The sequence below is a fragment of the Schistocerca serialis genome, chromosome 4 (assembly GCF_023864345.2).
Source record: "Schistocerca serialis cubense isolate TAMUIC-IGC-003099 chromosome 4, iqSchSeri2.2, whole genome shotgun sequence".
In the NCBI taxonomy this organism is placed as follows: Eukaryota; Metazoa; Arthropoda; class Insecta; order Orthoptera; family Acrididae; genus Schistocerca; species Schistocerca serialis.
This window is the reverse complement of record NC_064641.1, coordinates 125,464,273-125,482,113: the sequence shown is the minus strand read 5'-3', so window position 1 is coordinate 125,482,113 and position 17,841 is coordinate 125,464,273. Positions and strand designations below refer to the sequence as shown.

General features: G+C 45.1%; 1 protein-coding gene across 1 annotated transcript in view; it reads left to right on the top strand.

Annotated features, from left to right (window-relative positions):
* The first annotated feature begins 204 nt into the window (after nucleotides 1–204).
* LOC126474317 (calphotin-like) overlaps nucleotides 205–17,841 on the top strand; it is an 81,005-nt gene continuing 63,368 nt past the window's right edge. The window contains exons 1-2 of the mRNA XM_050101783.1: nucleotides 205–342; nucleotides 14,351–14,679. Coding sequence (XP_049957740.1) covers nucleotides 205–342; nucleotides 14,351–14,679 — 467 coding nt within the window. The remainder of the gene's footprint in view (nucleotides 343–14,350; nucleotides 14,680–17,841) is intronic.

Genomic DNA, 17,841 nt, shown 5'->3' with positions numbered 1-17,841 from the left:
ATGCAGTAGCAGTGGGGGATGCGTCATCGAAGGTCTGCATGGGGGGGCGGTCGCAAGCCCGACGATTTCGACACGGCTCTCATCAAGTGCCCTTCACTGGTGGACAGTCTCGAAACTTCCATTACACATCTTCAGTCCAAGCGCTCTGCAGCCAACAACCTCCACACTTGCAATGCCAAACTGAACTGCACCATATCGTTGGCTATGCAAGCCTTTGCCGAGGCACGATGCCTCGTACAACACCACCACCTTCCAACACTGGCGACGCCACCCCCCGACACTGGAGACACACCTCGTGCAACTTTGACACCGCCGACACAGACAGCTTCCCTGGCACATCAGGTTAGTGACTCTCACGTGCTACCGATTCTAGTTCCTGACGACCCCGGAGCAAGTTCGTCAGCCCACCTCAACACTATTACAAATGGCACGGCACATAAAATTGTCACAACAGACGGGCCACCAGTGCGTCATAAAGCGCACTGACTGCCGCCATACAAACTGCGCCTCACTAAGGCCGCAGTGGAGGAACTTCTGTGGGTAGATATTGTTTTTGCATCGGACAGTAACTGGTCTTTGCCCATACATATAGAACACAAAAAGGCTATTCGTAACCCAGCTGTTGACTTTCCCCACGTAGATTTCGGCAGATGGACTTAATTTGCCAATACACAACAGACATCTGTTACATCCGAGGTTCAGAAAATGTGACGGCCAACTACCTATCACATATCAATGCAATTTCATCCCCCATTAATTTCAATGAATTGGCCTGCTTACAGGACAATGATACCAAATTGCACAACCTCCGACAGGACCCAGATACTTCCCTCCAGATCGTTTCCCGCAACCTACCGGGCTCGGTTAGGTCGCTGTGGTGCGATACGTCCGTGGGCACCACCCGGCTTATTGTTCCTGCTGTGCTGCGTCACCAAGTATTCACTACATTACGTAACCTTTCACATCCTGGTGCTAAGGCTACTACGCGCCTTGTTTATAGAATGCTTTGTGTGGCCAGGTGTGAAGAGGGATTGTCCTTCTTGGGCTCATGCTTGTTTACAGTGCCAGCACAGAAAAGTCGGCAGACATACACAACCTCATCTAGGTAAATTCGACATCCCGAAAGGCCGCTTCTGAGATGTGCATTTGGACCTCGTAGGACCATTACCCATGTCTGATGGTTTCAGGTATATCCTGTCTGTCACTGACCGCATTACAGACCGGGTGGAGGCAATACCACTGCAGGAAATCACAGGGGATTCTGTAGCATGCGCATCCTCCTGGATAGCTCGATTCAGCTGCCCTACATCCATCACCACCGACCAGGGAAGGCAGTTTGAATCTCTGCTGTTCAGCAAACTCTGTGTACTCTGTGGGGTGGATAGATTCTGCACTACAGCTTACCACCCAAAGAGCAACAGACTGGTTGAGCGGTGGCACAGGACTCTGAAAGTGGCCCTCATGTGCCACGGTGGTGCATCCTCCGACGCCCTTCTCTCAGTTATGTTAGGAATACGCATGGCTTACATGACAGACCTCCTGGCTTCGCTTGTGGAGGTCCTGTATGGCGAGACCCTGGTTCTCCCCACAGAGTTCGTCAACGACGAAGAAATTGTCGACCTGTCTGACCTCCACACTCTAGTTGAGCATGTCCTGACACACATAGCTGCAATCTGCACACCCCCTCTATGACCAGGCACCTGTCATTGGGTCTTTCAGCATTTGGCACTGGACTCTTGCAAGTTTATGCTACGGGATGACAAAGTCAGATCAGCATTGCAGCCACCTTACTCTGGCCCGCATCGACTAGTGGCTCGCATGGACAATACTATGGACATTCTCGTCAGTGGCCATCGGTGGACAGTTTCCCTTCAATGCATGAAACCAACCTGGATAATTGAGGAATCTGTACCACAACCTCTTGAGTCAAGTGTTCCTCCGTCAGGTGATGACTCCGATCTCACACAGATCACCCACTCCCCTGCACCCCACCATGATCATATGTGCACTGAGCCTACACCTGTGGGTAGCTCAGTTGTTGCGTGTGATTATACTCTACCCTCATTTCACTGAGGCACTGTGTGTGACAATCTACAATCTCAGGCCCAACCACATGTTGCATGTGACTTACCCCATCACAAGTGTCGGCACCCAGTGCCCCCACAGAGTGTTCCATTGTTTATCCTGAAGTATGTTATTTTTCCCCACCACCTCCCCTAGTGCTCCCTATGTCCGTCAACGAAATACACATCTCAGTCAACACCTCTGAGTGCCCACGTGATGAGCTTTCCTTGCAGGTCCATGAGGCATCCATCTTCATCCTCTACATAGGGGACACTTCACGCGAGTCCACCCACACGTCGTCACACATCTCCAGCCTGCACACAGCCCCCATCCCAAACGGGGTGGATACAGCTAGCATAGCTGCAACATTCGGCACTGACGGGATGCTCAATATCTCCATCCCCCTCTCTCCCTCTACTGCAACACTGACATCTTTTGTGTTTTGTGGCAGTCCAGTTCACACGTGCTGGTCGACCAGTCCACCCCACCCCCCACTGGATGGCGGACTATACCAGCGCTAGTCCACCCTGCACGGGCAGCATGGACTCTTCACACACGGCTCTATCAACCAGCAAGCAGTGCTCCGCACTCCTGGGGGCCGGGGTCCTCTGTGGCGACCATCAACTGCGAGTAACTGCCACCTATGAAGTGCAGAGTAAACGGTCTTTGGGGACTCGTGGTTTGTTGTGAACTTGGGTTGCAATGTGCTTGTTGTGAATTTCTGTAGTTTTTTTCTTGTGTTTTGTGTAATCAAAGAAACTTAACAAAAGTGCCTGATCGTAATTGGTTGGAGTTTTCTGTGTGCCATCAGTCACTACAGCCAGAAAACCCATGCTTATAACTAACACAACATAATATACACTCCTGGAAATGGAAAAAAGAACACATTGACACCGGTGTGTCAGACCCACCATACTTGCTCCAGACACTGCGAGAGGGCTGTACAAGCAATGATCACACGCACGGCACAGCGGACACACCAGGAACCGCGGTGTTGGCCGTCGAATGGCGCTAGCTGCGCAGCATTTGTGCACCGCCGCCATCAGTGTCAGCCAGTTTGCCGTGGCATACGGAGCTCCATCGCAGTCTTTAACACTGGTAGCATGCCCCGACAGCGTGGACGTGAACCGTATGTGCAGTTGACGGACTTTGAGCGAGGGCGTATAGTGGGCATGCGGGAGGCCGGGTGGACGTACCGCCGAATTGCTCAACACGTGGGGCGTGAGGTCTCCACAGTACATCGATGTTGTCGCCAGTGGTCGGCGGAAGGTGCACATGCCCGTCGACCTGGGACCGGACCGCAGCGACGCACGGATGCACGCCAAGACCATAGGATCCTACGCAGTGCCGTAGGGGACCGCACCGCCACTTCCCAGCAAATTAGGGACACTGTTGCTCCTGGGGTATCGGCGAGGACCATTCACAACCGTCTCCATGAAGCTGGGCTACGGTCCCGCACACCGTTAGGCCGTCTTCCGCTCACGCCCCAACATCGTGCAGCCCGCCTCCAGTGGTGTCGCGACAGGCGTGAATGGAGGGACGAATGGAGACGTGTCGTCTTCAGCGATGAGAGTCGCTTCTGCCTTGGTGCCAATGATGGTCGTATGCGTGTTTGGCGCCGTGCAGGTGAGCGCCACAATCAGGACTGCATACGACCGAGGCACACAGGGCCAACACCCGGCATCATGGTGTGGGGAGCGATCTCCTACACTGGCCGTACACCACTGGTGATCGTCGAGGGGACACTGAATAGTGCACGGTACATCCAAACCGTCATCGAACCCATCGTTCTACCATTCCTAGACCGGCAAGGGAACTTGCTGTTCCAACAGGACAATGCACGTCCGCATGTATCCCGTGCCACCCAACGTGCTCTAGAAGGTGTAAGTCAACTACCCTGGCCAGCAAGATCTCCGGATCTGTCCCCCATTGAGCATGTTTGGGACTGGATGAAGCGTCGTCTCACGCGGTCTGCACGTCCAGCACGAACGCTGGTCCAACTGAGGCGCCAGCTGGAAATGGCATGGCAAACCGTTCCACAGGACTACATCCAGCATCTCTACGATCGTCTCCATGGGAGAATAGCAGCCTGCATTGCTGCGAAAGGTGGATATACACTGTACTAGTGCCGACATTGTGCATGCTCTGTTGCCTGTGTCTATGTGCCTGTGGTTCTGTCAGTGTGATCATGTGATGTATCTGACCCCAGGAATGTGTCAATAAAGTTTCCCCTTCCTGGGACAATGAATTCACGGTGTTCTTATTTCAATTTCCAGGAGTGTATATATACAGGGTGTTTCAAAAATGACCGGTATATTTGAAACGGCAATAAAAACTAAACGAGCAGCGATAGAAATACACCGTTTGTTGCAATATGCTTGGGACAACAGTACATTTTCAGGCAGACAAACTTTCGAAATTACAGTAGTTACAATTTTCAACAACAGTAGGCGCTGCGGTCTGGAAAACTCTATAGTACGATATTTTCCACATATCCACCATGCGTAGCAATAATATGGCGTAGTCTCTGAATGAAATTACCCGAAACCTTTGACAACGTGTCTGGCGGAATGGCTTCACATGCAGATGAGATGTACTGCTTCAGCTGTTCAATTGTTTCTGGATTCTGGCGGTACACCTGGTCTTTCAAGTGTCCCCACAGAAAGAAGTCACAGGGGTTCATGTCTGGCGAATAGGGAGGCCAATCCACGCCGCCTCCTGTATGTTTCGGATAGCCCAAAGCAATCACACGATCATCAAAATATTCATTCAGGAAATTAAAGACGTTGGCCGTGCGATGTGGCCGAGCACCATCTTGCATAAACCACGAGGTGTTCGCAGTGTCGTATAAGGCAGTTTGTACCGCCACAAATTCACGAAGAATGTCCAGATAGCGTGATGCAGTAATCGTTTCGGATCTGAAAAATGGGCCAATGATTCCTTTAGAAGAAATGGCGGCCCAGACCAGTACTTTTTGAGGATGCAGGGACGATGGGACTGCAACATGGGGCTTTTCGATTCCCCATATGCGCCAGTTCTGTTTATTGACGAAGCCGTCCAGGTAAAAATAAGCTTCGTCAGTAAACCAAATGCTGCCCACATGCATATCGCCGTCATCAATCCTGTGCACTATATCGTTAGCGAATGTCTCTCGTGCAGCAATGGTAGCGGCGCTGAGGGGTTGCCGCGTTTGAATTTTGTATGGATAGAGGTGTAAACTCTGGCGCATGAGACGATACGTGGACGTTGGCGTCATTTGGACCGCAGCTGCAACACGGCGAATGGAAACCCGAGGCCGCTGTTGGATCACCTGCTGCACTAGCTGCACGTTGCCCTCTGTGGTTGCCGGACGCAGTCGCCCTACCTTTCCAGCACGTTCATCCGTCACGTTCCCAGTCCGTTGAAATTTTTCAAACAGATCCTTCATTGTATCGCTTTTCGGTCCTTTGGTTACATTAAACTTCCGTTGAAAACTTCGTCTTGTTGCAACGACACTGTGTTCTAGGCGGTGGAATTCCAACACCAGAAAAATCCTCTGTTCTAAGGAATAAACCATGTTGTCTACAGCACACTTGCACGTTGTGAACAGCACACGCTTACAGCAGAAAGACGACGTACAGAATGGCGCACCCACAGACTGCGTTGTCTTCTATATCTTTCACATCACTTGCAGCGCCATCTGTTGTTGAAAATTGTAACTACTGTAATTTCGAAAGTTTGTCCGCCTGAAAATGTACTGTTGCCCCAAGCATATTGCAACAAACGGTGTATTTCTATCGCTGCTCGTTTAGTTTTTATTGCCGTTTCAAATATACCGGTCATTTTTGAAACACCCTGTATATATATATATATATATATATATATATATATATATATATATATATATATATATATAGATCGTGACCGCGCCAAATAACTCACGAAATAAGTGTCAAACGAAAAAACTACAAAGGATGAAACTTGTCTTGGTTCAAGGAGGAAACCAGATGGCGCTATGATTGGCCCACTAGATAGCGCTGCCATAGGTCAAACGGATATCATCTGCGTTTTTCTTAAACAGGAACCCCCATTTTTTATTACATATTCGTGTAGCACGTAAAGAAATATGAATGTCTTAGTTGGACCACTTTTTTCGCTTTGTGATAGTAATAGTCAAAAACATATGGCTCACAATTTTAGATGAACAGTTGGTAACAGGTAGGTTTTTTAAATTAAAATACAGAACGTAAGTACGTTTGAACATTTTATTTCAGTTGTTCCAATGTGATACATGTACCTTTGTGAACTTTTCATTCCTGACAACGCATGCTGTTACAGCGTAATCACCTGTAAGTATCACATTAATGTAATAAATGCTGAAAATGATGTCCGTCAACCTCAATGCATTTGGCAATACGTGTAACGACCTTCCTCTCAACAGTGAGTAGTTCACCTTCCATAATGTTTGCACATGCATTGACAATGCGCTGACACATGTTGTCAGGCATTGTCGGTGGATCACGATTGCAAATATCCTTCACCTTTCCCCACAATAAGAAATCTGGGGACGTCAGATCCAGTGAACATGCGGGCCATGGTATGGTGCTTTGATGACCAATCCGTCTGTCATGAAATACCGCTTCAACTGCACACGAGCTATGTGCTGGACATCCATCATGTTGGAAATACATCACCATTCTGTCATGCCGTGAAATATCTTGTAGTAACATCGGTAGAACATTACGTAGGAAATCAGTATACATCATACCATTTAGATTGCCATCGGTAAAATGGGGGCCAATTATCCTTCCTCCCATAATGCCGCACCATACATTAACCCGCCAAGGTCGCTGGTGTTCCACTTGTCGCAGCCATCGTGGATTTTCCGTTGCCCAATAGTGTATGTTTTGCTGGTTTACGTTACCGCTGTTGGTGAATGACGATTCGTCGCTAAATAGAATGTGTGCAAAAAATCTGTCATCGCCCCATAATTTCTCTTGTGCCCAGTAGCAGAACTGTACACGACGATCAAAGTCGTCCCCATGCAGTTCCTGGTGCATAGAAATATGGTACGGGTGCAATCGATGTTGATGTAACATTCTCAACACCGAAGCTTTTGAGATTCCCGATTCTCGCGCAGTTTGTCTGCTACTGATGTGCAGATTAGCCGCGTCAGCAGCTAAAACACCTACTTGGGCATCATCATTTGTTGCAGGTTGTGGTTGACGTTTCACATGTGGCTGAACACTTCCTGTTTCCTTAAATAACATAACTATCCGGCGAACGGTCCCGACACTTGGATGATGTCGACCAGGATACCGCGCAGCATACATAGCACATGCCCGTTGGGCATTTTGATCACAATAGCCATACATCAACACGATATCGACCTTTTCTGCAATTAGTAAACGGTCCATTTTAACACGGGTAATGTATCACGAAGCAAATACCATCCGCACTGGCGGAATGTTACGTGATACCATGTACTTATACGTTTGTGACTATTACAACGCCATCTATCACAAAGCGAAAAAAGTGGTCCAAATAAAATATTCATATTTCTTTACATACTACACGAATATGTAATAAAAATGGGGATTCCTATTTTAAAAAAAACGCAGTTGGTATCCGTTTCACCTATGGCAGTGCCATCTAGTGGGCCAACCATAGCGCCATCTGGTTTCCCCCTTCAAGCTAGACGAGTTTCGTTCTTTGTAGTTTTTTCGTTTGATGCTTATTTCGTGAGATATTTGGCTGGTCACAATCAATGGACCACCCTGTGTGTGTATATATATATCCTACTGTACAAAATCACATGACAGTCAAAAAAAGAATGTGTCTGATTGACTTACAAGCTACATATAGGATAGGAAAAAGAGTTTGACTGCCTCAGGAAACATGAAAAATGAGACAGACAGCTGGTGTAAGCATTATCGCCACATAATGAATCCACCACATAATGTTGAACCCCCTTCTTGCTAATTGTACACAAAATTAGTTCCAAATATTACATCAGTGCTGAGATTTTGAATCACCAAGAAATTGCACTCCAACAGCTGTCCTCCCAATTTCATGGTTAATAGTACCCCTTGTTTCATGGTCTTTGTAGCTTACCAGTAGCACCTACAATTATTATTCCCGAAACATGCATCAATACTATACCCTCTGTGTTCTTAGTAGACTCAAAAAATGCCTGTGAAATGCCATTGAACTCACTACCACTGTCCAGTAAACTCTTAACATGCATACCTTGGACACTTGCTATTATTACACGTAGACCCACTTCCTTTTTACTTACCATGTGTTCTTGTTCCTACAACAAATCCTCATTAATCTTTCCCCTGGAAAAACTATCATCTTGCTTACCAAAATGATTATCAGACCCACTGTCCCTTTCTTTATGCTTTAGATTTTGTACTTCTTCCACCTTTTTCTCAATTTCAGCCAATTTTTAATCTACATTGTTATTTACTTTTTCCAGTTGTTCCTCTACCCATACTGCACACTTGGTTTCTATGTCCGTTCCTAAGTCATTTTTAATCTCATCGATTTGGTTCTCAAGTTTAATCCTATTTTCAGCACATTGTTTCTCGGAAACCTCCACCTTCATACTATTGTCATCACAAAGCTTATTTCTCTCTTCCACACATTTACGACTCAATGTTAGTTTCTCATTCGTATTATCACAATGTTTAACTAGTGCATCAAATTTCTTATTTAATTCTGAAAGATTAGTGTTAATTACCTTAATTTCCTTTTTAATTTCTTTCTTGAGTTCATCTTTTAAGTTAACCACGTCAGTTTTAATACTATTAAAGTCTTCTTTCATACACACATTACTCAGACTACTCAAACTACTCATAATTTGCCGTAATGTCGCCTCCAGATTTCCGTCTGCCATAAACGTTTCCTCTTGCTGACTTTCGTTGCTAGATTCCTCCTACTTAACCTTAACGATCTCGCCCACTTCAGTACTGTTTTCGTCCATTTCACTCTTTAACATAGGACTTTCGTGCACATTCTTCAAAGTTACATTCATATCTGATGTATAACTACTATCATCCACAGAACCAGTCACACTTACGTCCTTCTGTTCATTTAACAACCTAACTTCTACAGCTTTGTCCTCAGTCACACTGTCTTGTTTGTTAAGGCTGCTCATTATGTATCACTTAATACAAAACAGCTTTTGCTATGAAATTAACTTATTCTCATTCACTCTTCTTGCGCTGCTCTGCTGCTGCTATTGTTACAGTTGTCATCTGAATCTGCTCTCTCTCACCTTTTACTTTCCCCTCCTTGGGGAAGTGTATGGAGGAGTCTGTAGCCTGCTGGCTTTTACTCCACATTGTATGCTTGTGTGTGTGTGTGTGTGTGTGTGTGTGTGTGTGTGTGAGAGAGAGAGAGAGAGAGAGAGAGAGAGAGAGAGAGAGAGAGGGAGAGAGATTATCTTGGATTGTTTTGGCTGTCTGTATATTGCGATGGTGTTCTGGTTGTGTCTTGTACTTGTCTGAGGTAGGCGAAATGTTGGGTATTTTAAGAATTAAGGATTGGTATTAGGACTTGGAGGTTTTGGGATTTTTCTCTTTGCCTTACTCATTGAAGATCATCATAGGGTGTTATCGGTTATCATGGGACATGCCATACCGACCTAGGTAGTGTATGAGGTTATTTCCAGATCAGGAAGAGCTCTCATAGAAAGCCCTTGCCAGATCTTGGAATCTTTCTTTGAGGAGGGGGATTTCAGCAGCGGTGGTAAGTTGTCTGTTGGAAACCCATGGGTTAGTTGCAGAGCCCTCCTGAGGGCATGGTTCTGCAGCCTCTGGAGCTTGTCCAGGTGCTGCTTAGCCACATACCCCCAGCTGGTTGTGTTGAGGCTTGAGTATAGGATGGACATTCTGGTACAGACCTTCTTGTGGACCTCATCTATGTGAGGCTTCCACGTTAGTCTCAGGTTCACGGTTACGCTGAGATACTTGGTGGATCTGCGCCAGGGGAGTCAGGATCCATATAAGTGTAGGTGAAAGAGGGGGGGGGGGGCATTGAGGGGGTCTGCATCTCCTGAGCCTCCACGTGATCAGCATAGCCTGTGTCTTTTCAGGGTTGATGGTGATGCACCAACGACGGGCCCAGGTTTCTGTGTCATCCAAAACCCACGAGTGTAAAAGGCTGTGTTTTCAGCATACTGTGCGGTGTGCACCAGGGGGGCTGTGGGATGTCCGCAGTGTACAGACTGTACAAAACAGGCCCCAGGACTGATCCCTGTGGCACCCCAACAAGAATACACCTTTTGGTGGAGGTGGCTGTTTCTACCTTGACAGAGACAGTTATGTTCATGAGATAGCTTTGGATTAACCTGACTAAGCTCTGAGGGAACCCCTGTGTATATAACTTGTATAGTAGCCCTTTATGCCATACTGAATCAAAGGCTTTGGTGACATCAAGTAGCTCTATCCCACAGTAGTCTCTGTGATTGAAGCCCTCGGTGGGTGCTTCCACCAGTCTCATGATCTGGTGTGGGGCTGAGTGCTTTTGTCGTAATCCAAATGGGAAATCCAGCAGAAGTTGCTCATTGGTGATGTGATCTTCTATTGGTATTAGCAGGAGGCACTCATAGATCTTGCTGAGAGTTTGCAAGAGACTAATCGGCCTGTAAGGCTGCAGGAATTGCGACCCCTTCTGCGTGTTTCCAATCAGCTGGGAACTAGTGGGTACGAGTAATCTCGTTGAAGACGTTCGTGAAGTGTTCGATAGCCAAGGGTGGAAGGCTTTTAACTAGCTGGTTGATGACACTGTCGTTTCCTGGCGCCTTCTTTGTAGGGAGGGATCTATTTACTTTTGCCACTTTCTATGGGGCGAAAAGTGGGGCTTCGTCCTCTGGGTCCTCCTCAGCATTGAGGAAGACAGCCAGTTGACGACGGACTACCTCTTCATGTTCATAATTCTGGGGTTCTGCCGCTTGAAACTGCTTCTCAAAGGAGTCAGCAAAGACGTTGGCCTCTTCAGCATGGCTGTAGGCCAGACCCCGCTCACCATGCGGTGGCGGCATCCTAGCACGTATTGCTTGGTTGCTTGCTAAAGTATGTGATCGTCTACTTTGAGAGCTGTGAGGCTATTTTGCCGCTGCTAGTTGCTGTGCTCATTGAGTGTTGCCTTCAGCTCTCTCTGTAGACGATTGAGCAGCCTCCTGGTGGCCTGATTTCTGGTGATCTTCCACTCTTTTGCCACTCTGTTCTTGTGTTGGATTTGGGCTATCAAATGTTCCTGGAGTTGTACTTGCGGGGGCGGGTCATCCCTTTGTGGGGGAGTGGCATCTTACACTGCCTGCAATGGCACCTGTCAGATCTTTTAGCGCTTGTTCTACTGTTTTGGCAGTAGGTGGCGGAGTGCAAGCGATACCAGAGGTGACAGTTTCTCAGTATCGCTTCCGGTCTGTAGGTTTGTAAGACGTCTGGTACCATGGGAGTGCTACCCATTCTCCCACATCACCCTCTAGAATCACTGGGTTGTGGTCAGAGGACATTCTGTTGATTGTCCTTGCGGCCACAAACCCTGTGATCCTCCTAGTGAGGGCTATGTCTAACACATCTGGCGTACCTCCATTTTTTGGAAAATGTGCTGGCTCGACCAGACCCCATGTTTCGAAATGGTTGTCATGTGCTAGTTGTTGCAGTTTGGCGCCTACTCTGGAGGTTACTCTAGAGCTACAATCGAGGTGAAGCCGCCTCCTATTATGAATTTGCCTTCAATTTGCCCTTAAGCAGCTATGTCCCCCTTGTCTATCTCGTCTTGTGGGCCTCGATAGGTTGCAACAGTTTTTAGGGGTCCGGTGGCAGTTTATACTTACGCCGCCAATCTGGATCTGCACAGCTGTGGCAAGTTGTAATTTTCTTGGCAATGTGTCTTGTTTATCTCCTGTCAGCAGTGTCCACATGCATGCTGATTGGCTGCTTCTGTACTCAGTGGCTGCTTCCATAGAACCCACTCGCTGATTGGTTGCTGTTATACTGTGGCCATGAAACCCATGTGCTGATTAGCTGTTGCACATTGAACTGTAAACCACTGCTGATTTCACTCTTCAAAGTTCGTGAGTCCTTGTTTATTGTGGCTATGTACAATATTCCTCGTGTTGGGACAACAAATGTGACGGTTTGCCTTCTTTATTTCGTTGTTTGTTGTCCTCGGTGTCGACGTACTGGCTGAAAAAATAGGGAGTGGAAGGACAACTACTGTCTACTGTAAATGATGTAGCCAACAGATGCACAGTTGCTTTTCACAGTATTTTACTTTCACTGTTCGCAACCTCCAATATTACACAGTTATATGGCCAGTGCACTGTAGTTTAACTTTCGATAAGCCTCATTAATAGATTGCAGGCTAACATCTACATACTGCTACAATAGATTAATGTTCAACATCTACGAGCAGTAAAAAACACCACATAGTCCACAGTTCTTTCAGAATAATCAGGTACGTATGGAACAGCCACTGTCATTGTTTTAACACACGGCCTAATTGTGTTACACTTATTTTACAGTTACATTGATGCATTGTTGTTGTTCTAACCAACACAGGTTTCTCGTCTGAAACTCGGTCACGGACAGATTGTCTCATGACCAGAAATCGGGCCCTAATATATCGTCACAATAACAGGTTACAGGATAACCCTGTTGCCCTACTGCTGGCGATATGTGCCAGCCCCTATGTGGAAACGCTTTTATTTTCAATTTTTAAGTTACTTACATTACAAATAAACCGAAATAATGCTCAGTATATTGTATCTATTAATATTACGATAAAAGACGTGAAAACAAAGGACAAAGGAGAACTGGGGACCACAAATAAATATTGAAGAAGGGACTATAAAGTGTATATGATAACTTCGTACATAAAAATAGATAGTTTTATTATTTTAGAATTAATGACTTAGATTTGCTGGGGTTTTATAGTTGATGATTTAGATTTTCTGGGGTAACATATATCGTAAAAAGAGGGAACGTGTTGCACACATTATAAACACCGCATTTGTACAGTTACATGGTTGTTTTAAAGTTTCAGTAGAAAAGCGAACTTGGTTTACATTCATTGATGGTTTACTCTCATCACACAGTTAGCAGTAAGTCACCATTTCGCCAAATATTGGCGAGGATAGCTTGTGATATACAAGAATGTATTTTGATACAGTCTTATTTGGGTGTGATTTCTTTTCCCTGTCGAAGAGATAATGGTAGTTTTGAAGTTTTTAGGTCAAATTCTTTAGATGACGACAAAAACAGGCATTGCAGGGTTGCACTAGTTGTTTGCATTTGGCTAAAAATCACTTTACTACCGCACAATCGCAATCCTCTTCATCATGTAATATAATTGTGGATTTGCTTGTCTTCCCCACGAACCAGTTAACGAAAGAAATTTGTTCTCCAGCACATAAGGTTTCATCACTTTGACTACAATATATGAAGCATTATCTTTGTATATTTGTAGTGTGAATAAAGTAAAAATGGAAAATAAAAAAGGTACCATATAGGAACTCGATTAGTATATTTGTAGTGTAAATAAAGTACAAATGGAAAAAAAAGGTTCCAAAAAATGGTTCAAATCGCTCTGAGCACTATGGGACTTAACATCTGTGGTTATCAGTCCCCTAGAACTTAGAACTACTTAAACCTAACTAACCTAAGGACATCACACACATCCATGCCCGAGGCAGGATTCGAACCTGCGACCGTAGCGGCCGCGTGGTTCCAGACTGAAGCGTCTAGAACCGCACGGCCACACCGGCCGGCAAAAGGTTCCATTTAGGAACTCGAACCATGACCTTCAAATTATCGTCCTGTACTCTATCCACTGAGGCACCTGCTACCTGGAAACTGTACTAACGTAAATGGCTTATGCTGTGCCTGATGCGTGCGAAAAATGCTACTTTTTTCTAAATGCTTGGCCATCAGGAACTTCCACTTCTGTCACTTTCATTTCTGCTGAAGCCCTGTATATACAGTACCATAAATTTGTACGAAATTGGTGATGATGAATGGGCACAGTCCTCTTGTAAGTTAAAGCGACTTAATCTTTTAGTGGCATGGATAAAAATGTCATCACTCGAGTGACGCCTCAGGAGTCTGGATGTTTCCACGTGCAATTTTGGTGATGCCACTCAAGTAGCTACTTTCTTTCTGATTTCGGTGATTAAATTTAGCTAGTATAGGTATGAATAGAATTAATCAATGGAGTGATAGTTTATTGTTAATAAAGTTAATAAGTTTCTACGATTTGCATGTATTTGTATTTGACTCGTTGCACATCCCTGGAGGTTCTCATTGTGGACACCCACAGCCCAGCAGCTCGGTACGCGCGCTCAGAGTTGGTGCCAGCAGTGTGGACGCCGACGACGGTGAGGACCAAGATGGATGCACTGGAGCGGCTGTTCCCACTCAAGATGGAGCGCTTCCACAAGCCGCCGGTGCCGCCGCACATGGCCGTCGCCTTCGAGGCGACACGCTACCGTGAGCTGGCACCGGCGCTCAAGGACAACCAGGACGCCATCATGCAGCTGGCCTTCTTCTCATCTTCCGACGCCCCGACGGCCAAGCGCGTCGCCACCAACTACCGCGAGTTCGTCCTCGCCTCCGGGAAGACTGGGTGCGTCCCAACTGCCCTGCCAGCTGTCACAGTCTGTCGTCCGAATTCTGTTCGACCCGAGAGCTTGATAGAGCCATTTTTGTTGCCACAGTTGTCAGTCCTGTGCTCTAAATTTCGTCCCTTGTGTAGAGTTAACCCATCTTCAAATGGAATCATGTATAGCTCATACAGTATTATTACATGCAACGAAATTTTATATCTCACATAACGTGAAGAATACCTCATACAGAGTTATTACTTGCAACGAAATTTTATATCTCATGTAATATGAAGAATACATGACTCAGTTTGAGGGTGAGTTAACGGTACACAGGCAGCGAAATTTAGAACACAGGGCTGACAAACCTGCCAATAACAACGACTTTTATGGATCTGGGCATTGAGTCGAACCTAGTTCGGACGACAGATAAGAGTAGTACATTCCATACTGCCTTGACTCTATGCCCGGCTATGTGAAAGCAGATGGTTGGAATCGGACTGTGCTCCAATCCCGCTAATGCTGGGTTCACACTAGCAAGTTATTGCAGCAATTTACTTGCGCGGAGGAACCTGCCGCGCGATTTGCGAGTGTAAACATATCGCCAAGTCGACTTGCGACCGTAGCAATTTATTGCGGAAGTGACTTGCTGCGCGTTTTCCGCTTCCAGTATGAACACCACGCAAGAAGTATCTGCAAGTAACTTGCAGCTTTTAGGATTTATTTCTATTTCCTGCAAGTAGGAAGCGCAAGTTATAGTAAGTATGTCGTCTGCATAACACTCATATTTAACATTTTACTTAATGTGGTGACTTAATTTTATGCAACTGTCTTACGTATTATATTCAAACAAATTTCAAAAATGAAGCAGAAACGGGAATGGATGAAGCAGGATACAGAACATTTTATTGAAGCCGTGGAGAGCTATCCCGAAATACGGAACGTGCATAACCGAGACTTTAAGGACAGAGTGAAGAAGATGAGCGCATTAAATGAAATCTCGTCGATATTCGACACATCTATAAAAGAAGTACATAGAAAGTAGCATAACTTGAAGACACAACCCCTTTGCCACCTGCATCCACTCACTCGTTGTTTTAGGAGTCTAGAAAAAGACGAGTGTAATTATTACATGTTCTATTTACTTAGCTTGCCACTTTCCATTTTATGAGCATTAGGAAAAAAAAAACATTTTTATAAGCATATCATCCTGTAACATGCAGTTTATTTCAATAAAAATTTAATTTCATTGTTGTGTTTTCACATACCTTCAAATAATTTTCCCTTTTCAAGACTTTAAAAATGGCTCTACATACATCAGGTATGATCAGAGAAATCATGCTGACGGGAATATGAAACAAGTACATTAGGGACTTGTATGAGTCTCCTGCAAAAAAATGATTTCAAAATTCAAACTTGTTTTGGTTGTATGTATCAAATAAATAAATGAAATGCCTATTTTTTTCGTAGCTCACCGGTAGCTATAAATCATAGAGTGACTAGCAAACGTTCCTTTGCTGAAATAGCAGTACCAAAGTTTGTGTCTCGTTTTGATATGACGGGCGCTATTAACATCAACAAATACTCCAGATCATTTGAGGACATTCTGCAAATGTTTTCAAAAGTATCCATGCTCTCGATACTAAGCTCTTGCAAAAGGTTATTACAGGCACCATTTTGCGATCTTCTCATTATCTACTCTCTAACCCAAATACTTCTCTTTTTCGCGTTTTGCATTACAATTACAAGAGCTGCAGCATATCTCACCCGCCTACTTGTCATTTTACACTTCGGCTGACACTCGTAGTGGTACTGAAAGCATATGTAAACAGTATCAGCAAGTTGTTGACGCAAGTTTCTTGCCAAAGAACTTGCAGAAGAATCTTGCTTAATCTTACGCTGCTGTGTAAACTCAGCTGCAAGCGGCTAGCAATAACTTGCAGCAACAACTTCTGCAAGCGACTTACTAGTGTAAACCCAGCTTAAGTGTGTGTGTAGTATCTTTCGTGGCCAGCCTTGTTTAATTTGGAGTTGTCTGTGGTTCGTAAGTATGTTATTATCAACTTTTCCATTTATTATGAGATTGCAATTGGTTTGTGGAAGGGAAATCTCTTTCGAATGATGGTTTTCAACTTTGTTTTTGGTGGCTTTCATTTCCAGGGACTGATTTCGATATCAGTGTCTGTGTCTGAGTTATGAAGGCCTAATGAAAATTTTAATATTGCTTTTCATGGTTATTGTGGGGTCCTGATATTGCTGTCTTCATTTGGGTCAAGCGAAATAAGCGATTCCAGTAGTACGTTTAATTTTTTTCTTCTGTCTGTTCTGAGAAATTCGTGTGTCCCATATTTAGATTATGTCATTGTTTCGTGTGCGGAGGGGGGGGGGGAGTTGTTGTTGTTGTGGTTTTCAGTCCTGAGACTGGTTTGATGCAGCTCTCCATGCTACTCTGTCCTGTATTGTTATGTAGGCCAAGCGAAATTCAATTCCAGTTGTGTGTCTCCTGTATGTTTTCGTCCGATTTATGTACGTGATTACTCGATTTTTGTAGTGGTTTTGAAATTATCTCTTTTTATTGTTGTCTTTTTAGCTTGTCCTCACTCAGAACCCCTTAACTCCGGCAATTGTCGCGTGACTTTCATTTCATTTGCTGACTGATATATTTCGCCTTTTTTATGTTTTTTTGGTCATAATGGTCTATCAAGTGGTCGCCTTCTTGAAGGATGTGGTCGTGCTATTATTAAACGTTAGTTGCGGTTGTCTTAGTAACTCATATAAGTTATACTGCTTATCCTTTATCCACACATTGGTGCCAGCAATGGCGCCAACATTGGTCAATGTTTATGGAAGAGCACCCACACATTGGAGCCAACAATCAGTTGAATTCGAGTAGAGCCAGTGTAGAAAAGTCTGCCACACTGATCTAGGCTGGTGCATTTGCGGTTTTGACCGTGAATAATATTGCTCTGCTGTTCCTGATTCAGTATGAAAAACTCGGCTTGGAAATAAATATGACGAAAAAGACAAGCAAACGAATGAACAAACAAACTTGGTTTCAAAATGGCAAGGACAGAAAACAAACAACATTGGCGCCAATGTTTCCTCAACATATCGATATTTACCCAACGTCCTTTCATGTTTGGTCAGAGAACCGACAACAGCAGAGGCATACCAACATTAAGGCC